At 44.6% G+C, this 23,475-nt stretch overlaps 1 protein-coding gene across 1 annotated transcript in view; it reads left to right on the top strand.

Annotated features, from left to right (window-relative positions):
- Positions 1 to 160: 160 nt before the first annotated feature.
- Positions 161 to 23,475, top strand: part of CACNB2 (calcium voltage-gated channel auxiliary subunit beta 2) — a 315,627-nt gene continuing 292,312 nt past the window's right edge. Inside the window, exon 1 of the mRNA XM_044293750.1 lies at positions 161 to 541. Within this exon, the coding sequence (XP_044149685.1) occupies positions 461 to 541 (81 nt within the window). The 5' untranslated portion in view covers positions 161 to 460. The remainder of the gene's footprint in view (positions 542 to 23,475) is intronic.

The following is a 23,475-nucleotide window of genomic DNA, read 5'->3' as shown; positions in this document are numbered from 1 at the left end:
CATTGTTGCAGAGTGGTGAGCAGGCAGGACTGGGAGGGATGGGGAGGGGGTTTGCAATGCAGATCTGTAGGGGCAGAGTTTGGATTCAAGGCATGGGGGGGTTCTGCTGGCACCCCATCTTAGTGCATGTCTCAGCTCAGTGCTGTGTGTAAGGCTCAGGCAGGGCTCACTCCTCCTCTTCCTCCATGGCTCCAGCCTGCCTGGGAGGTGGTTTCAGCTGTGAGCTCCTCTTGCTACATACAAGTCACAGAGAGTGAAGTGGATCTGGAGAGGAAAGCAAGCAGCAGCAGCAGCAGCAATCCTGGGACTGATCCTGCCTCTACCATGATACCATATCAGGCAATATAACAAGAGCAGGCTGCTTGGATGTAGAAGAAGCTTTGTGCCTGCTGCAGAATTCAATCTCATTTTTTTTTTTCCCCCCACTGGTTACTTTTTCTTTTTTCTTCTCTTTTTTCCAATGGTCCAAAACAACATGTCCAAAACCCCCTCAACCTCACAGGAGATCCACATGGTTGTACTGGAGAACCCCACTATACAGGTAGAGGCCCCTTTTTATAGTCATATAAAATATATGTAAATACACTGTATTCAATCATGTTTTTTGTTTAGTAAATATAAGATTGTGCTGTATTGTTCTATGGTGTGCTATGTTTTAATTGTTTTACTGTATTCTGCCCATAATTGCATCCGGTAGCATCTGGAGAACTACAAATCCCATACAGGTCATCTGGGGACTTGTAGCCTTAGCAACTCTTTAAAAAAAATAAAAGTTCTATAAGTTTGACCTACGTCTTTTAGCCTATTGTGTATGTTTCCTGCTGTATGATGTTTTTCTATTTTTAAGATGACGTTGGGACTTGTAGTCCTGCAGGAGCTTCACAGCCACCTGTTGTCTAAGCCCAATGTACAGTCTGGGTTGCATTGTGTGTGCATCAGTTCTTACAATGGTCAGAATCCATTACGCTACCTGCACACGGGTAGCGGGATTTCAAACAGAATTTCCAGGTCGATTTTTGTGTCCGTTTCTACATCAGAATCTGCACGTGTTGCTTACAGGTTTTGATGTGGTTTTGCCCAATGTGTACTAAAAATCTGCACAGTTGACATGCTGCTGATTCCAAAATCCTCGCGGTAGGTCAATCTCCGCACAAAAAATGTACGCAAAGCGTACATGAGATTTATCAAATCACATTTATAGTGTTAAGCGAACTTGCAGTTTCAAGTTTGACGTACGAGGTTCGGGTTATCTAAGAATTTATTTATGGATTCCGCTACCACAGACCTTAACTTATGCTCTGTGGTAGCGGAATCCATAACGGAATTCTTAGATAACCCGAACCTTGTGCGCCGAACTTGAAAACACAAGTTTGCTCAACACTACTGATTTACTTTGCTGGTACTAAAATCTGTGCCGAAAAAAAAATGCATGTAATCCGCAAGGTGTGCAGGTAGCCTTACAGTGGAAAATCGGAGGCTTTTCAGCGGATAAACTGTAAAGGCTGCTGATTCTTCATCTAGATGCATTTGTCATATATGGCGCTTTCGAGGAGACTAAAATATTCCACGTCCAGGTTTGTCTAAATATAGTTTCAGTCATGCAGGGAATACATCAGTCGTGATATAGAAAAGAGAAAAATACATCTCCAGCCGCCTATACATAGCAGATATCTATCTATCAGACGTTATAGAACTTTCTGTCGTGCTGTGATTTCTCCAGGATGTTTTTGAATAAATCAAAATTGTTCCATTTTCATTCATTGAGATCGGTCAGTGGATTTTATTACTTTCAGTTTATATCAGATCTGTTGTGATCAGTTTAGGACGGGCTCCGTCATGATCTGTCTTGCTTTTTATCACATCTGTTTACACGGTTTCCATAAAAAGTGCATCTGCATCTTTTGGCCACCTGCACACGGTGCGGATTACATGCGGTTTTTAATGTGGAAAAATAAAGTACCTGCAAAGTGAATGAGATTTGACAAATCTCACGCACACGTTGCTTTTTATTTCCATGGGGAACTTGACCTACATTTTGAAATCTGCGGCATGTCAATTGTTTGTGTGATTCCAGTGAGTGGTTTTCCGCATAGACTTCAATGAGGTTGTTAATATAAACAGAAAATCTGCACCAAAAAATACACAAAAAATTCACCAAAACTGAGATAAATAGTGCAGATTTATGTGGGGTTTTGGTGCGGATTTCATGTGGATTTTCTGCATACAAATCTGCACCGTGTGCAGGTACCCTAAGGCCACCTGAACACGGGTTCAGGTTTAGGCTAGGGCTACACGACGACATTTGTCGCGCGACAATTTTTATAATAGGTAGTTCTATAGTGTCGCACTGCGACATGTAACATGCTGCGACTGCGACACGACAGTCGCAAAAAAAACATTCAAGATGGACTTTTATGCGACTTTCACCTCGCACCATAGACTACCATTATAAAAATTGTCGCGCGACATATGTTGCAGTGTAGTTGTGCCCTATGTGTCACGCGACACATGTCATCGTGTAAAAAAAAGGGGAATGCAGCAGCACCCTGCTAACCAGATAAAGTACAATAATGCCATAGTCACAAAAAATATTATAGTGCTAATGCTACACTTATTTATAAAGTGAGATGCTTGGCAAATACATTTTGTACAAAGCCATTTGAGCCCGTCTGCCGAACATCAAGGCGATCTCTGTAAGACGGGTCCTAACACTAAATACTACCTGTTATGCGCCATAATGGTCGCCATAAAGTTCAGGAAGTGTTGGATCCACATGCATGCTGGGTCCACTCTGCCTTTTACCATTCAGGTTTTTTTTCATGCGTGTAAAAAACGCATTCAAAACTGATGGCACTCCCGTGGAAAAAAGTTCAAATGCAATCGCAGACAGGACTGACTGAAGTTGCGTGCAAAGCCATCAGTTTTTTTCCTGAACAAACCATCAGAGAATCCGTATCATTCGTGTGAAGGAGCCCTAATCCACAAAGTGGGCAGGTAGTCTTAGGACAATTGCACACCCAAAAGATTTTGTTGCAGAAAATGTCTCCAACTGAATATCAGATCCTTTCGTTGGTTGGGGTTGTTTTGGCGGGAAGCACATGGATTTCTGAACGCACCATTCAGGTGAACGGAACAGATTTTAATGCTCAGAAATTTTCTGCAACGAAATCTGCCTGAATTTGAATACACCTTAAATGCTAACTGATATCAGCCACCAGTCAGACGCTGTAATGTCATAGGAAATGGATCGGCCCCCTGAATGCATCTCTCATGTTTTAAGTCTGCACAGCTCTGTTGTCCTCATTTTTAGGAGTCCTTAAGATTCTACCATATTTGCTTGAGAAAATAGAGTACATTTTTTCCAGTGAAATGGCAGACATCAAGTTGGAACCTGATAGACCCCATTATAGGTCATTGGGGGGGGGGGGATCGGACATCATTAGTTTCCATCATGTGATGCATCTGTCTCGCTGTTATTTTCAGTTTTCTGCTTCTTTAATGGAACAGAAAACCAGAATTGGCAACACAGATGCGAACCCAATATCATACAATGCAGGACATTTTGGAATCCCAATCAATAGGATAAGTCGTCAATTTCTGATCCGCTGGGGTCCATGATTGTCCTTTTGTCTTCCATCTGTTATGTTTGGACTTCACTAAAGAGACACCAGGTCGACCTATTGACTATAATGAGTATGCCTGAAGATGAGGGCTAGTGACAGGAGCTGATGGGCTCTCACCTGATGTGATGAAGCTGATGGGGTACAGGTAACCTGTCCAGCAAACTGCACTCTACGGCCAGACTTAAAGCTAGCTAGCTGGTTCAGTAAGAGCTGGAGAACTTGCCCTCTAACACCCCTATCACTGCAGAGGCCCTGACTACAAAGTAATGACTACCCCAATAGGGGGCGCTTCCTACTCATAAAATGAACTAGTAAACCCTGAGCGGCCTCTGTAGATGGTATCAAATCCTCTTTTCAGAAGGGTAGTTGCTAGAACATGGAGCAGACAGGTCAATTAGTCGTACTACCCGGGGTCAAATACAGATCAGTCAAATGTCAAAGCAACAGCAGAAACAAGCTGAGTGAGTGGAGCACAGATCTCACTGATTGGCTCTAAAGCAAAGCCCCCTCCTGCCTCTCTGCTCCAGTGTCAGAAACCAGAACAGGTGATCTCGTCACAATTGTCGGGCTATGCCCTCTCCTCATTGCCTGGATTCTGGAGCAGAGATTGTTACACTGACTAGACCGCTGTGATGCCCTACCAATGAGACATTATTGTCTTTTCTTATTAATTTCCCATAATATGGTGGGAAGACTCCTTTAAGTAATCTATCTGGGGATAGTTATTCTGTAAAATATTCACCTCGAGGGATCATTTTAGTAAAAGAGGTTACAACAATTTAGTAGTAATTCTTAACATACAAATGTCCATGGACATGGCGTACTGTACATAGACCCATTTTTATTCCATCCCACTGGAAGTAGTGCGGGATTAACTGCGAACAAGCTAAATATTTGTGCAGTGACTTTATGCTACATAGTTAAATATTGTGATTTAATGTTAAAAGCATGTATTTCTTTATGCACCATGTATCTCAACTGGATATGTAGGGGGGAAAAAATAGCTAAAACTGCCAGTCTCCCTGGTCAGTGGAGAGTGTCCAGTCATCAGAGCTAGAGGCAACATTTTAGGCCCCCTGCACACGATCAGGATTGCGTGCGGATTTTCCGCGCGGATTTGCGTGCGGAAAATCCGCACCGTAGGTCATGTACATTGTATTCTATGAGAATTTCAAATTCTCAATGCACACGATGCAGATTTTTTCCGCGCGGATTTTGACCTGCGGTGCGGATTTTTAAATCCGCGACATGTCAATAATTTTTTTTTTTTCCTGACCGGATTTTCTTAATTCACTTAGTGAAATCCGCATGCGGAAAATCCGCACCAAATCCTCACGCAAATCCGCATGCAAATCCGCACCAATTAATGCGGATTGACCGCACGGATTTGCCTGAGAACACCTGCGGATTTCAGTGCGGATTCTCCGCACATGAATCCTGAACGTGTGCATGTAGCCTTAGAGGCAGTAAATTTACTTCTGTGAGCTCCTGCTGAATTGGCCAAAAATGAAGCCTGATCCAGGAAAACACCATTCCTGACATTGAAAGCAGCCAGAATTTTTTTTTTACTAAAGAACTAAGAGAGAAAACAGATGTTTTAGAACCACCAAGGTACTGCACTGGATTCAGACAGTAAGGTACCGCTCGTTTATGGCAAAAGACTTTAGTTTTGTGGAAAGGGTACTGCTTTGGCGCCCACCACACTTTGAGACTAACTGACCATCAAAAGATCTGCACCCCACAGCCTGGGAATTGCAGAAACAGTTAAAGGGGTTGTCCGGGTTTAGTGCTGAAACCGGACATAACCCCTTCTTCAGCCAGGCAGCCCCTCTGAGATGAGCCGAACCACGCAGGGCAAGGGCTTTTTCATTAGATCCAGTGACATACCGGGTTTCTGCTAGGCCAAGACTTCCGCCTAGCAGTGTTCCTGGTAACGTCACCGGCACTAATAGTCGGGCTTTAGCCTGTTTCACAGGCTAGGACACCACTATAGCCTGCCTATTAGTGCCGGTGACGTCACCGAGAGCACTGCTAGGCGGAATGTCTTGGCCTAGCAGAGACTGGGTACGTCACTGGATCTTTAAGGACAATACGGAAGACTGCAAAGTGAACTTGGTGTGGAAGGATTACCACAATCATTGTTGCTGCCTATGCACAGCAGTTGGAAAGACACTACTCTGTAATATGCTTTGGAACTGTGCCCAGGAGCGTAGCTATAGGGGGTGCAGAGGTAGCAGTCGCTACCGGGCCCAGGAGCCTGAGGGGGCCCAAAGACCCTTGTGCCACATAAGACATTGGCATTATAGAAAGTGCATGCTAGTCAATTTACACTTCTGGCTGGAGGGAAGGGGTTAGGTCAAGAATTTGGCATGAGGGGGTGCCCTTACAATGTTTGCCTTTGGCAGCAGAAAGGCTATGTGCTTCCCTGCCCCTTGCCAATAAGTACTAAGTAAATGGGGGCCCAAGCTAAACCCTTGCACCAGGGCCCGTGAGCCTTTATCTACGGCCCTATTACTGCTATTTGTACTACTACTACTCCCATAATCAATTCAGTAAAGAGACTATATTGTAACTAAATGGACCTGGTCATTGACTCCATCATCCATCCGGCGGCCCTTACATCTGCCTTCCTGCTATTCATCCATTTACCTTACATTAAGGGCACCGTACCTAACACCAGCCAGGAGCCCCAGAAAGCCCAGGGTGTGCCCCTAGTGAAGAAAGGATGTGCACTCCAATCACTGCAGAACCCCAGGGAGTGTGGGGGTGAGGACAGCCACCATGAACCACTCCAACTGCTATGAGGGACACCACTACCACTTCCATATTCTCCACCCCCCTGTAGGCTTGCTGCATTTGCAGCCAGCTATAAGACAGTTGTATAGTCCCATATTACCTGTAGTTGTTCACCGCACCATTGAACACTGAATGCTGAGCAGTAGGAAAACATTGAGCTGATCATTTAGTAAAGCTGCAATGACCCAGTTTGCACAGGACCTCTGAGACTAAGAATACTTACTCATTGAATCTCCTGCTTTTGCAGTTTTCTACCAATGCCCAAGGATAATACTGCTATTTTTAACCCTGCAAATTTACAAATTTAGAATTAGGATTAGTGCCTGTTAAAGGGATTTTGGACCATTCTGGATTAGATAGCAATTTCATCTGGATGAAAATTTATGTAAGAATTTACATTTACCAAACATAATTAATTTCTGTCTCCAGAAAGATACTCTGCATAGGAGAGAAGTGCCCATTCAACCAGGGAACGCCAAACACTAAAATATAGACAATAATTTAATGTCTGTACTGTGCTGGCTGGGGACCTGTGCCCCACGGGATCATCTGTCAGCAGTTTTGTACCTATGACACTGGCTGACCTGTTACATGTGCGCTTGACAGCTGAAGGCATCTGTGTTGGTCCCATGTTCATATGTGCCCGCATCGCTAAGAAGAATGATGCTTTTAAATATGCAAATTAGCCTCTAGAAGCAATGAGGGCCTTGTCCTTACACCTAGAGGCTCTGCTCTCTCTGCAACTTCCATGCCCCTGTGCTTTGACTGACAGGTCCAGGCAGTGAAAACGCCTGGCCCTGTCAATCAAAGTAGAGAGGTTGATTGACAGAGCCAGGCATGATGCCCAATTAAGGGGACATAAAAAAAAGGTAATAAAAAAAGTTAAAAAAGTTCTAAAAGTATAATTTAAAAAATTCTAATCACACCTCATTCTCTATAATAAAAATAACCAATAAAAAATAAAGATCATAGGCATTGCCATGTCCCAAAGCATTATTAATCTCTAAATCCCATGCGGTGAAGACTGTAACCGAAAAAAAAAAAAATGCCCGATTTGCCTTTTTTTTTGTCACTTTACCTTTACCTTTTTGTTGCTTTATTAAAAAGTTATAATACTCCAAAATGGTATCAATAAAAATTACAGATCTCTCCTCACAGAAAAAAAAAAGTTAGAATATGGCAATATGAAGAAAAATCGATTTAATAGATTTAATAGGATTAAAACACAAAAAAACTACATTCAAATGTGGTATCACTGACTTGGAGAATGAAGGGAACAGGTCGGTTTTACCACATTATGAAAGCTGCAAAAGTGAAACCTATAAAACTGTGGCGGAATTTAAAAAATTCCAATTCTACTCCATTTGAAAAAAAAATCCAGATTCCCACTATATTGTATGCAATATTAAGTGGTGTCCCGGTCCTGAAAGGGTTAAGCTGAGCATGACGGAGATGTGTATGTACAAAACTCAGTACTCCTATACAGTGGCATGCAAAAGTTTGGGCTACCGTGCTCAAAATTACTGTTACTGTGAACATTTATGCAAGTTAAAGATGAAATGATCTCCAAAAGATGTAAAGTTAAAGATTTATACATGTAGGTGTTTAGTGGCTAGAATAGCACAAAGAAAGCGCACCATAGGGTAGTATTTTCCAGTTAAGTAAGACTGGTTGATAGAACTAAAAAATGGAGGCTCACCTTAAAGAGTTGAGCTATCAATAGGCACAACTCTACTGTAGGTTTATCGAACTCGTGTGTCCACTTGTCAGTTTATGCTGCCGTAGTATCCAAAACTTCTGGAGGAGATGCCCAGTCTTCCCCAAAGGCAATGTAGTAGAGCTATATCAGGTTTACGAGGTGGCGCAAAAACATCGTAATCCTGATATATCTCTAATAAAGTTAAAGATGACACATTCCCTTTGTATTTTAAGCAAAACATTTGTTTTATTTTTATCTTTTACATTTTTAAAATAACAAAAAAGGAAAAGGGCCCAAAGCAAAACTTTGGGCACCCTGCATGGTTAGTAACTAGTAGCACCCCCTTTGGCAAGACTGCTGGTAACCAGGAAAAGAGAGGGGGGTACCACTTTTGTTCCCTTTGGCCCCTTTTATAATACTAAACCATAACAAAAAACGCAGACAACTGTTTCAGTTTATTGCTGGATGGTGATCGGCCACAGCTTTCTTTATTAAAGCGGCAAACCCTAATAACCATAATCCTCAGAGCGGTATGCAAGCCGTTTGACTACCAGTGGGCACGTCCACCATCTGCCGCCACCATATCTCTGCTGTACACAAATGTCGCCAGCTGTGACTTCAGAAACTCAACCAGAATTCAGACCACTTAAAAGTAGAAAGAAAACAAAATAAACAAGTACCGGTATCCATAACTGCCAATAATATCTTAAAACGAGTTATCCCAAAGAATAACTATAATGGGAGGGCCACTTCGATTCTACTGTCAAGAGGAAGTGGCTGAGACAAGGAGAGAGTATATATAACCTACAGGTATCTTGCTCTGCCTCTTCAAAGTGATGGGGAGGATCCCCATTAATTTAACCCTTACTGCTCCAACTGCATCCCTACTTCCTTCAAACACCACAGCGGGAGGGGGGGGGGGCAGATCATAAATGCCCTTACAGGGAAAGAGGAATGGAAGACCACCAGTCCCTGAGCACCCTCCCTATACAGTCGGGTGCTTGCCAGACTGCTGGTAACGGAAAAGAGAGGGGGGTACCACTTTTGTTCCCTTTGGCCCCTTTTCTAATACTAAACCATAGCAAAAAAACGCTGTACACAAATGCCGCCACGGAGGAGAACCGTTTTCCTAAACAGGACTCCGACCATCACCCAGCAAGAACATGGCCTGCTCGATACCGTCCTGAATACCCAAAAGAAAAATGTCTAAACCAATATCCGATAGGTGAACGCCATGAGATCTCATTAAAGACCGATTATTACTCTCCAGCTGACTGTGACGGACTACTACACCTCCTCGAACGTACGAAACGGGAAATGCGAGCATTTACCTTCCGCCTAAATTTTTCCAAAGCCTCCGCGTCCCTGGCCCCATGCCACACCACCCGTGGAATAATCTCCAACCACACTAGCACCAGTTCCCTGAAGAAAGACGGGAAGCGTTCTATGTCAGAACGCATAAGCGTCATAAGCTCTGCCATACGTAACAGGCAAAGGTCATTGCCACCCGCGTGGATCATTAGTATTACTGGTCCTGTGGAATGCAATCCTATATCAACCACCTCCGTAAGGTTTTGAGACCACCTGAGTCCACGGATTCCTCTCCAAAAGTCATCCACCTCCCGGAAACCCAGGTTGCGCCCACCGGGCCTGCATTCCGCCGTCTGTGCTGCCTAGAACACATACGAATGGCCGACCATCCATACCACTGGGCGACCCGCACCTGAAAGGAGAAAACATAGTACCACAGTAACCGACAATACAATCCTAAAACACACACATTTTGTTTTTGTTTTAGTTTTTCAGCAGATCGGATCGGATATACATCGCAAAACAAGCAGATCGCATGACTTCGGCCTACGGCAAACTAGCCGTAGCCGCCTCCGTAGCAGCGCCAATACGGAATGAGTGTGTACCAAAATCTTTTGGATCAGCCCCCACTCGTGTAAGACAATTGCAAAAAACTGCTGTTAGGCCTCTTTCACACTTGCGTTGTCCGGATCCGGCGTGTACTCCACTTGCCGGAATTACACGCCGGATCCGGAAAAACGCAAGTGAACTGAAAGCATTTGAAGACGTCTTCAAAATGCGTTCAGTGTTACCATGGCAGCCAGGACGCTATTAAAGTCCTGGTTGCCATAGTGGTAGTGGGGAGCGGGGGAGCGGTATACTTACAGTCCGTGCGGCTCCCGGGGCGCTCCAGAATGACGTCAGAGCGCCCCATGCGCATGGATGACGTGCCATGCGATCACGTGATCCATGCGCTTGGGGCGCCCTGACGTCACTCTGGAGCGCCACGGGAGCCGCACGGACGGTAAGTATACTGACCCAAACTGGTCCGTCTTGGAACGACGAACACGTATCTGCAACGCCTTGTCCCCCAATACTACGTCCTGGCATAACAAGCCACCCGGCTTGCGGAGGGACTGTGCTAACAACTCACCAACCCGGAGGGCAGCATAAAGGCTAAGCTAAAACTGGAGGCAAATAGCGCGACCTCGAATGGCGAAACGCACACCCTGAAGCAACTATCAACCAACCTGCACAACAGGTTGAAGGAAATGGGATGTTGGCTGTCCCAGACTACATACTCCTTACGCCATCCCCGCATAGCTCGCCGTACTATAAAGTGTTTCGTCACATCAGACCACCTGCATAAATAAAAGGCTACACCCGACAACCGGTGAAGAGCCACCGGTGCAGAAATGACCATGGAGCGCAGCTTAAGCAACCACTCCACCGTGGCTTCCAACCGAAGATCGTCCCGAGAGGCAACGTCCAGAGATCCTACCCCGGACAACCAGTCAGCCCATGCTCTTGCCACGTAGCTAGAGATACAGATGAGCTGATCAGCAACATCAGCTGTTGTCCACCAGTCGTCACAGGTACTGCAGGCATTCCTTGCCATCCTGCTCTGCCTCCGGATGGGACCCGCACCTTATCAGACAATGGGGGCATATCCTAGCGATATGCGCCCATTGTCTGAGATAGCAAAACCCATTTAACTGTTGGCCAGGGGTGCCCAAACTTTTGCATGTCACTGTATATAGCAGTTGCCCTTAAGTAGTTAGAGGGTGCAGAGGTGGCAGTGGCACCTCGGTCCTGGTGCCCAAAGCAAAAGAATCCTCAGTTACATAAGAAGACACTGGTATCAAATGTGGCAAATGTTCGGTGGGGGTCCTGTTACAGATTTTACATTCAAGCCCAGAAGACTCAAAGTACTCCATTGGCTCGCAGTCTTGAAAATCCCCCAAAAAATAGTGTAAGCCTATGTTCACACTGCCCTCTGATGCTCAATTTGGTTTTCTATTGTGATGCCCAAGAGTTCCCCTGCACCCATTGGTCAGGGATCAGATGCCATCCCATTGTAGACCTCGATCAGAAATAATAGCAGACAATACGAGAGAAAGTATTTATAGATGTAGTGATTGGAAAGACATAAAGAGAAACATCTGCTGAAAATCTGATCACCGGTGACACCTCTAAGCGAGAGCGTTGTAGGAGTCACAGAGAGAGACCACCTGTAGATAGAGACAGCTGTGAATCACTGCACTGTTGAGGCGCTCTATTGATGCGTGCAGGGAAGTTACAGTACTGTATGTACTTAGAGATTTCTTTGAAATTATTTGTCTTCAAGCCAGAACAAATTGAATTGTCGGCATGGCAACTATCACATGATAAAGTATCTGTAGGCTGCAGAACAGTCTAAGTAAACAGTAAACACCATCGTGTAAGGTACAATGTATGGCCGTGTAAAAATAACTCATGTGCCCTTACCTGTAAAATATCTGATTTTCCTAATCTGAAATATGCAATCTATCCATCTATCCATCTGTTATCTATCTATGTAATTATCTATCGATCTAATACCTATCTATCTATCTGTTTATCTAATTATCTGTTATCTATCTATCTTTTATCATCCATCTATCTATCTAGAAAATGCTAATTTGTTGGTGGCACAGCAGAAAAAGTAATAGTAGTGTGCCAGCAGCTGTGGAAGCGATCCAACATCCAAAATAAATAACCATAAAAATACCACGGCACTCCCAAAATGTTATGGTTATCTATCTATCTATCAGATCCAAATTCAAATGATGAGGCAAAAAGGGTGTTGGACCCATTTATTCCCAAGTACCAATGTTTCAGCCCAGCACAATGAGGCCTTTGTCAAGCAATGTGGTGGTGCCTTTAAATACTCACATACATGATTCCTAGTTAATTGGTGACATAAGTGATGAAGTGAAATAATAAAGTGACGTAAAAGATAAAATCATATATTCCATATAAGAACAGACAAAATACATGATTATCAAATTCAGATAATCAAAGTCCATGATTGTGGATCCAACGTGATGATAAATAACATAAATTGATTGAGATTAAAGTGTCCAGTGTATCAGGGGTTGACTCCCCAGCTGAACTGTAGTAAAATCACGCAATATGATGCAGCGACAGCTGTAAGAATAGTCAAATAATGCATTACTGCGACTCACTATTGGTGGTTCCTCTGGGTAGATGATCTTTCCAAGTCGCCAGTGCGACCTGACGGCCACGGGCGTGTGTTATTGGGGTGCGTGGTGACATCAGATGCAACGGCACCTCGTCGGGGAAAGGGGAGGGCTTTGGGCAAGACACCAGACCCTCAGCTGTCAAACACATCAGGAAGGCGTATGATAACGCCATCACCATGTGACTAGTACACAATAGCAAAATACTAGCGATTGCCATGAACTATGGACACATCGCTGGCTGGGGGGTCCCTCAAGGATTAGGTGCTGAGACTGGCTATATCTGAGCTAAAGGGAGGGTTTATTTATGAGTGTTGGGGTGCAGTTCCAAGGGGTGTCACCCCCTCTTCTACTGTAACCACCTGGTGTATAAGATGCAGGAGGAAATGGTGGCCAGTATCAGTGGTTCCACCAAGTTCTCTCATTATGCACAGTTTTGATGGGGCACAAGTTCATGTCCCAACACAAGGCACAAAATTGCACTTATTGGGTTAGGGGTACATTGGTACAAGGGTCTTTTGGAGTCCTGGGCGCACTGTATGAGTACTAGGGACCAAGTCCTGGGAGACACCTATAGCATGGCAATATTCTATGTTGAAAAAACTGATCTAAGGTGTGGGGAAGTCAAATCAGGAACTGATGAGGTGAAGTCGAAGAAGATGGACAAAGGTTTTTTTCTTTCTATAAAGAAGAAAAAGGAACCAGTCATGTTTGTCACGTCACCTAAAATAGTACTAGCTATCTAATATAAATTAGCAGTCCATAAACAAGGCATAACCAATGGTTCAACACAGCAGATCAGACTTTGAAGAGAACCCTCCACAGAGTCCCCAGAGAAACCCCTCCATTATCTGTACAGATCCCATTTAAATGTTGAGACCCTTGGGTTTTAGAGTCTGCAAACTGTAGATCCATTGCAGCTCTTTCTGCTTCAGAATAGTTTCCTGTCTCCACCACTTCTCAGAGGTGAGACATGAGCTAGGATCCTACATTTAAGGGTCTCTTTCTTCATGACCCATTTTAGCAAAATGTTTAGAGACTGGGAGGTCTTTCCTTTTCTGTCGTATGATATACCTATGATATTTTCATCTAGTCTTCAGGTCCCATGTGGTCTTCCCAAGATAGAGCAGGTTACATGGGCACTGAAGTAGGTAAATCACATAGGTACTGTTACAGGTCAAGAAGTGTTGGATGTCATGTTGTGTGCCTGTGTGTGTGAAAGATTTGCCCTTCAACATGTAGGAGCAGTTAACACAGCTAAGGCAAGGGTAGCAACTCAGTCTTTCAGTGCTAATGTATGATTGTGGGACTTTTTTGGTAGGAACGTCTGCTCTCACCAATCTGTCATGGAGATTTGGTGGACATAGGTACGACATGAGGGGTGGGGTGGACAGTTCTTTGATGTGGTGTAAATTACTGGTAAGTATTGGCCAGTGCTTCCTGATAATGTTGTTGATCTGTTGTTGATCTGTTCTGAGAAGGTTGAGACAAAAGGAATTCTTGTGAGTGGTGTTGATAGGTGGATTAGATCCAGGATGTGATTGGATGTTAGCTATATGTGACTGTATCATTCGTTTGGGATAACCTTTTTGGAGATTTTTTTTCCCCTTGATCATAACTAGAAGTATGTTTGGATCCTGAACAATATGTTTGACCCTAAGGAATCGACTGTATGGAAGTGAATTAATGGTAGAGTTAGGGTAACGGCTATCAAATCTTAATAGTTTGTTACAGTCATTTGGTTTAGATTCAGTTGTGAGTCTGTCGCCAATTTTACTGACTACTGTGTCCAGAAATTGGACACAATAGAAGAGGTGAGTGTGAACTTGACCTCCTTGACAATATTGTTAAGGTAGGCATGAAAGTCAGTGAGCGCAGCAGCAGAATCTGACCAAATAACAAAAATGTTGTCTATATATCTTCACCACCCTAGTACTTGTTCCTTGAGACAACATGAATATGTTGGCATATGTGGGCACCACATTAGATCCCATAGCAGTGCCGCTCAGTTGTATAAAGTAATCCTCCTTAAAAGCAAAGTAGCTTTACCGCAAGACAATATTGAGTAAACTGATGATGGACTCTTTGCAGTCACTGGAATAGTTGCTGGTCTCCAAACATTTCCGTACAGCCTCCACACCTCTGTCATGATCGATCAAGGTGTAGAGGCTTGGTACATCAAAGGACGCTAAGGCTACTTTCACACTAGAGTTAATGTTTTCCGGTATTGAGATCCGTCATACAGTAAGGTCTCAATACCGGGAAAAAAACACTTCTGTTTTGTCCCCATTCATTGTCAATGGGGACAAAACGTAACTGAACAGAACGGAATGCTCCAAAATACATTCCGTTCCATTCTCATACCGGAGAGCAAACCGCAGCATGCGGCGGTTCACTTTCCATCCTGGGATGCCGAGCAAGACGGATCCGTCACGACCCACAATGCAAGTCAATGGGGACGGATCTGTTTTCTCTGACACAATCTGACACAATAGAAAACGGATCCGTCCCCCATTGACTTTCACTGGAGTTTATGACGGATCCGTCTTGGCCATTTTAAAGATAATACAACCGAATCCGCTCATAACGGATGCAGATGGTTGTATTATCAGTAACGGAAGCGTTTTTGCTGAACCCTGCCGGATCCAGCAAAAACACTAGTGTGAAAGATGGTGTGTGGGGGGAGAGTGACTCCTGAGATCTTGTCCAGGAAATCACTGGTGTCACAAATTAAGGATTTAGCATTAGTGGCACATGTCCGTAGTAGTTTGTCCAGGAAGATGACTATGTTGGAAAAAATTGATTCCCTACTGGAGACCATGGGGTGTCTTGGGGGGTTGGAGAGTAACTTGTGAATCTTCGGTAAGATACTATTGTATACTAGTCACCATGGTGATTGTGTTATCATATGCCTCCCTGATGCGGTTGACAGCTGGCAGTTAGGGACTGGTGTCTTGCCTTCTACCCCCCATCGACGCCGTTGCATCTTATGTCACCATGCACCTTGCTGACGTGTGGCCGTGGCCATCGGGTGCCCTGTGCGTTGGATAGGACGAATGGCCTAAAGTCATTGTGCATCATGATTTTATTGTTTATGTCACTTTAATTTTTCATTATGTCAATTATGTCACCAATTAACTAGTAATCATGTATGTGATTTTTTTAAAGCCACACATGGCACTACCTTATTGCTTGACAAAGGCCTCATTGCGCTGGGCTGAAACGTTGCTACTGGGGGAATAAACGGGTCCCACACTTCATCTTATCTGGAGTGCTGCCTCATCATTTAAATTTGGATCTGCTAGTGGAATTTTGCCTGTTTTCCCAGAAGGATTTCACCCAATTACCTTAAATTGACTGTGCTGCTGTTTTCTTTTGCATTTGGAGTATCTATCTATATCTCTCTCTCTCTCTCTCTCTCTCTCTCTCTATATATATATATATATATATATATATATATCATTATCTATCTATTATTTCTTTGTTCCTTCCTTCCTTCCTTCTACCTACCTCAGCCACTTTGACCCTTTGAGCCTAGAATATTGAACCTTTTCACAAAATTCTAATTTTAAGCTGCATTAATGCAATTCCTTTAATTTGCATTACTGAAATAAATGGACTTTTGCACGATATTCAAATTTTTCCCGTTTCACCTGTATACCTTCTCTGCAAACTGTTTTTCTACACACCGCTTCTTCTACACGCTGCTTCTCTGCACGCTGCTTCTCTGCACGCTGCTTCTCTGCACACTGCTTCTCTACACACTGCTTCTGTACTCTTCTCTACATGCTGCTTCTCTATACACTGCTTCTCTGCACGCTGCTTCTCTACACACTGCTTCTGTACTCTTCTCTACATGCTGCTTCTCTATACACTGCTTCTCTGCACGCTGCTTCTCTGCACGCTGCTTCTCTGCACGCTGCTTCTCTGCACGCTGCTTCTCTGCACACTGCTTCTCTGCACACTGCTTCTCTTCATACTGCTTCTGTACTCTTCTCTACATGCTGCTTCTCTATACAATGCTTCTCTGCACGCTGCTTCTCTATACACTGCTTCTCTGCACACTGCTTCTCTGCACGCTGCTTCTCTGCACACTGCTTCTCTGCACGCTGCTTCTCTGCACGCTGCTTCTCTGCACACTGCTTCTCTGCACACTGCTTCTCTTCATACTGCTTCTGTACTCTTCTCTACATGCTGCTTCTCTATACAATGCTTCTCTATACACTGCTTTTCTACTCTTCTCTATACACTGTTTCTCTGCACACTGCTTTTCTATACACCTTTTCTCTTCATGCTGCTTCTCTATACACTGCTTCTCTATACACTGCTTCTCTACACACTGCTTTTCTACACGCTGCTTCTCTACTTATCTCTATACACTACTTCTCTGCACGCTGCTTCTCTGCACACTGCTTCTCTGCCCGCTGCTTCTCTACTATTCTCTATACACTGCTTCTCTACATGCTGCTTCTCTACACACTGCTTCTGTACTCTTCTCTACATGCTGCTTCTCTATACACTGCTTCTCTGCACGCTGCTTCTCTGCACACTGCTTCTCTGCACACTGCTTCTCTTCATACTGCTTCTGTACTCTTCTCTACATGCTGCTTCTCTATACAATGCTTCTCTATACACTGCTTTTCTACTCTTCTCTATACACTGTTTCTCTGCACACTGCTTTTCTATACACCTTTTCTCTTCATGCTGCTTCTCTATACACTGCTTCTCTACACACTGCTTTTCTACACGCTGCTTCTCTACTTATCTCTATACACTGCTTCTCTGCCCGCTGCTTCTCTACTATTCTCTATACACTGCTTCTCTACACACTGCTTTTCTACACACTGCTTCTCTACTCTTCTTCTACACACTGCTTCTCTACACACCTCTTCTCTACATGCTGCTTCTCTATACAATGCTTCTCTATACACTGCTTTTCTATTCTTCTCTATACACTGCTTTTCTACACACTGCTTCTCTACTCTTCTCTATACACTGCTTTTCTATACACCTCTTCTCTACACACTGCTTCTCTACTCTTCTCTATACACTGCTTCTCTACTCTTCTCTATACACTGCTTTTCTACACACCTCTTCTCTATACACTGCTTCTCTACTCTTCTCTATACACTGCTTCTCTACACACTGCTTCTCTACTCTTCTCTACACACTGCTTCTCTACTCTTCTCTATACACTGCTTCTCTACTCTTCTCTATACACTGCTTCTCTACTCTTCTCTATACACTGCTTCTCTACTCTTCTCTACACACTGCTTCTCTACACACTGCTTCTCTACTCTTCTCTATACACTGCTTCTCTACACACTGCTTCTCTACTCTTCTCTACACGCTGCTTCTCTACACGCTGCTTCTCTACACGCTGCTTCTCTACACGCTGCTTCTCTACACACTTATATATTACGCAATAACATCTGGCTATGCTGATTCATGAGAGTGAGTTGTGGTAGTCTGTTTTCGGCCGGAACAGCCTGCCAGAGAGCTCCAACACTAGTGTGAAACTAGCCTTACTTTCCCAATATGCATGCATCAAACACTCCCGGGCAACATGGACCGCAAAGCGTGACTCCCCAGATTTCTGACAAATTTCTTAGTTTTTCTTAGTAGAAATTTTAATTAAAAAAAATTGGAATAAAAAGTTGACCTCTGCCTCACTTTATTTAACTCCTATAAATACTGTGCTCATTATAAAAACCATATTTCTCAATGTATTTACAGCAGACAACTGGCAAACATATATTAATACATTTCCCACTTCTCTTCACACAGTATATTATAAAGCTGGCTGCCTGAAGCCACCACTAGGGGGAGCTTGGTGCCTAGGAATGTATACAGTTACTACTTATATTAATGGAAGCTGTAAATAATTGAATTAAAAGTTGCCCTCTGCCTCTTATCTTATTTTATTATTGTCTTATACTTGTATTAAATTTTTTAAACAACCTATTTAGGCTGTAGATGTTACCGGAGTTCCGACAGGCCGTTACAGCGTGTCGGAGAGCTCTAACGCTGTAAAGAGACCTTAGTGGAGCAGGGGGAGCCCATACTAAGCTTTGCTATGAGATCTGTGTGCGCCCTTGGTACTATGGAATTTATCATGATTTTTGGACAAATTTCTTATAATATCAGTAGTACCTACCTGTTCCCATTCTTAGTAATTGCCATTACTAATGATCTGTCATCTGTTTCATTAATCTGTTGGCCCATCTGTAAACCATTTCTTGGCGTACATGGAAATGCCCACAACGTCTCTGCATGCTCAAGGTTACACATTTCTAATGGATTACATAGTGCATGCATGGGTTGACTTTTTATAGGATGGGAATATAACCTCAGATAACATTCGCTTTCTGGCTTGTACCGTATATTCCACAGTCTGCTCTGCTCACATTTATATCAGCATCCCTGCGGAGTGTTTATATACAGTACTTGACATAAAGCTGGTGTCTGGGTATGCAGTGCAGAGAAAGCTGCAGAGCTGGTTGCTATTCCTATAAACAATCTTGTCTGCTTGTAGAAACGGATGGCAGAATGTGAATGCCTCTGCTTGGACACAAATTTAGATTTTTTTCCCTATCTGCCTACTGTAGGAGTAAAATTATATGCTGATACATTTCTTAAAAATTCCTTAGAGGTTGGAGCTCCGTTGTTTCTGATGCATAGCTCTCATTTCCCAACATAGATATAAATGTTAAAGGTCTGTCTACCTGCAGCCACCACTAGAGGGAACTCAGGAGTTTAAGCGCATAGGCTCCCTCTAGTGGCAGTCACAGCCAATAATTTATCATTTAATTCTGTGGCAAAGAAAGAGATTTGGAGCTCTGCATCAGAAAAACTGAACTCTGGACGCTCTAAAGATATATTAGGAAATTGATTAGCTTAAAATTTTGAGCTTGGTTAAATGATGTCTTACATTTACAACTGGTGCTGGATGCGGCAAAGTTATGGAGAGGCCTGCGCCTCGTCATAACTTCAGCGGGTCCTCCGCCAGTGCAGGGCCTTTATTAAGACCGGCGTCTAAAACGTCAGAAGAACAGAAAAAAAACGCATCCTGTGCACCAGTTATGCACATTTGGCACATGTTTGAACCATCACCGTCAGAGATACTTTTTTTTTAGATGGAAAAGAAGTCCTGCAAACAGAACAGAAATGGCTCAAACGGACGCCAAAAGTGCATAACTGATCCATTTTTTGCAGGATCCTGTTTTTGTTTTTTTCCCAGTTTTTCTGACAAATCAGAAGAACAGAAAATGAAACAGTGATGTGAACCCAGCCTTACTGATTAATTTTTCTCCTTTAGACATGAATCGTTTGATTGGTCTGTAAAGATGTCGAGATATTCTGGAAATATAAGACTGTGTAGTACTACGGTAGTAATATTAATATTAAAATAGATATACATACATGTGATAAAATATGATACAATAACTGTAGCTCAAAAAATTTGGAAAATATCTAACAGTAAACAGACCAAGACTTTGAACCAAAAAAATAATTCTCTCACCATTGGGCCTCTGGCAAATTGCTTTTGCCTCTGACATATATACTGTAATTAAGAATGTTTGGGGCTAAGAATTTTAATAATTGTCCAAAGTCAACAGTAATTATTAGAATCCTCGATGGAATGTTGATAGGTTTTTGCATAGTAAAGTAATTGCAGCTGAAAAAAATGATGTTGTGATGTACAGACTGGTCAGCTTCAGGGTGAAGATTTCCCATGGTCATTCTAACTGTATTCTCTGGTAAGGATGAGCGAACTGGTTTGAATTTCTCAAAAAGTTCGGATTCACATGGAGCTGAATTTTTTGTGGTTCATTTCATGCAAACCAATGAGAGCGTGAGGGGAAAATATATGCAGATTATCATGTCTAACATCTGCTGGCATCAGATAGGCTTAGGAAAGCTTATTTGATTATATTTCCCAGAATCCCAGAGGGGCATCACCTAGCCTGAAATACAGTAATGGCCGGACTGGGGGCAGAGCCTTTAGGGGAGGCCCACACGATGGGGGGTTTGGTTCAGGGAGACCCCGGTGTCACGGTGGGGAATGGGGGAAACCCCCCACCGTGCGGTGTCAAAGGGTAAAAAGGGGATCAGCCTGGCCAAAAGGAGGAATAAGGGAGCAGGTCACCTCCTACAGCGTCCCTAATCCTCTCCCTGACTCCTCACCGTATGAGCGAACCCCGATGGTAGGACGTCTCATACTCAGGATTCCTAGAGACCCTAAGTCGCCCTGGTAATCCCTCACCAAGGAGCAGGGAAGAGGCGACCTGTTCATCCCAGTAATGGAGGAACAGGAGTCTCTATCTGAGGCCAGGCTGCAAGGAGAGGGGAACACATACAGCATAAGAAGATGGCAGGTAAGTGAAACCAATAACTCACTTACCTGCCACAGACACACTGACTAGAACCCGTGCACTAGTGCTGCTGTCCACACCAACATTAAAGGACACAGCACACACCACAAACCACACAGGAACCCAGGACATCCATAGCTGCAATAAACATGAGACAGGGGAATGTCTAGTAAACATGCTGGACACCAAACACCACCAGACATGTAACACCAAACTAGACATACAAACACCCTGAACATAACCCACTCCATAAAAATAGCGGCAGGAAGGGAAGGAGACACCGGGATAACATTGATGACCACAAGGGTGGCCCTCACTGGACAGATGGAACACCCTGGACTGGAGCAGAGCTCCAGCACCAACAACAGCTGAAGTACAACTGACTCTAGCCAGGAAACCACAGAAGATATAAGCCAAGTGACCACACCCAGTCATGGAGTTAACCCTTACAGCACCAGACAGAGGGAGGCTACAACCTTAAGGAGAAGTGCACACACACAAGCATACCAAACACGTAACCACCGGCAACAGCATGCGTGGCAACCATGTCACGGCAATCACCCAGAAGGCCGAGACACTGCCACTGCATGCTCACACAGCAACACGTTGCCGCAGGCAACCGCAAGTGTGGCAACAGTGTCACAGCGTACACCATAGGCCGTGACACCCGGGGAATAGGTATAGACAAATAAAAACAGAAAAAAGGGAAGTTACTCCAATCCAGGGGGATCAAGCAGAATCCCAAAGGAAATGAAAGATGAGGCGCCGACAAGAAGGGGGCAGTATGAAAGAGAAAGGTGGGAAAAGGTTTAGGGTAGGGTAGTCAAACACCTAAGACATATGGTATCAGTCACAGTGGCGGCCAAGATCCATAAAATGGTGCAAAGTGCTAAGCGCCACTCCCCAAACCCACAGATAAAAAAGGAGATGCCAGGTGGTGGAAATAAAAGAAACTGAATATACAAATACATGTACAATGGGTAGATCAGGGGGACGGGTGTATGTGAAACGGATCAAATACCCCCAAGATATTAATGCCAAGGAAACAGCATATGATATAAATGCATATAAAGTATAAAGGCATGTGGATAAACGACATAGTGACCATAAAATAGTGAGCACTCACTTCGCTGGGGTGTAGTCACCAGGATAAACTCATGACACCTGTGACTTTGAACCCCCCTGGCCAGGATCACATGTAGAGTAGACAGAGATTGATGGCAGCATAGACAGGCAAGCTACTGATCTATCACTTTATTCCATAGGTATCAAGGCTCAACGCGTTCTGGGGAACAATCCTCCCCTTCTTCAGGAGCAGGTGCACTCTCTGGGGTCTTTCAGAGACCAATTCCTCCCTCTTAGCTTGTTCAGCTTTCAGTTAGCCTGTGCACACTTGATCGGTAGGGATAGGTCAGGGATGTTAAAGGGGTTGGGTTAGGGAGAGCATGGGGGGGGTAGGAATTGGTCAGTTTGAGTTTAGGGGTGTGGAATAAGGGGTTAAAAAGAAGGTGCAGGGGGGAGAAGGGTGCCATTTTGGTGCAAGTTGAAAGCTTTAACATGTGCACAAAGAGCTGAGGGCAGCAGCGGAGGTTCGCGGCACTGGGTGGGTCCAGGTGCACCAGATGTTACACGGCGACAGCTGAGGCATCTGTCTCGCCTCAGCCATCGGTGACCCGGCCGCAGCGGGCCAGACAGTCGGCACGCTTTAGCCTTGCTTCATCCCCTCCCCTTCTGAGGACCCTTCACGTCCGGGTGCAGCGGGGAAAGTTGCGTCCCGCATGCCCCGGTGTGGAAGGAATCCGCTAGGTAGGGGGAGCCCACGAGGTTGGCGGGCCCGATCACCTCCACCTGCAGCGAGAAGCGGCGCAGGAGCGGGACCAGGAACGGCGGGCACCTTCTCATGTCCGGGGGAGTAAGGTGTCCCCCAGCAGGAGCAGGATGCCAGGAGGTGCAGGGCTGCTGCCAGTCCTGTGGCAGCGTACAGTACAGCAGGCCCCGTTCACCAAGTCAGCAGCAGGGAAGAAGCTCCGCCCCTTGTGAGCCATCCTTGGAGGAGAGCAGCTCCATCGTCCCTGGCTTGAGCCCAGCCAGGGGACAGAGTCTGGAATCCATCTCCACAGGATCCGGAAGATCATCGCAGAGGAGTGGTCTTCTGGAATCCGGATCTGTGGCTGATGGGGTCACAGCACCCAGGCAGCCAGGTGAGATAATGTGGGGACCTTTAGAGCAGTTAGTGGCGGTTATGAATAATGGGGGCGGAGGTGGGCCCCAGATGGATTTAGGTAGGGATTTAGGTCAGCTTATGGGGGGTTGTCGGGCTTGTTAGCGGGGTGGGGTATGGGGGGCATCCCCGTTGGCTTGGGGGTGGAGGGGGCCCCGGTTGGGTCTGGCATTGTGGGGGGAAGTAGGTTGGGGATAACGGGTAAAGGGGTGTCGGTATAGGCGGGCAGTGCTGCAGAGGGAGAAACTGT

Source organism: Bufo gargarizans, chromosome 5 (assembly GCF_014858855.1).
Source record: "Bufo gargarizans isolate SCDJY-AF-19 chromosome 5, ASM1485885v1, whole genome shotgun sequence".
NCBI lineage: Eukaryota > Metazoa > Chordata > Amphibia > Anura > Bufonidae > Bufo > Bufo gargarizans.
This window is presented reverse-complemented; position numbering and strand designations above follow the sequence as displayed.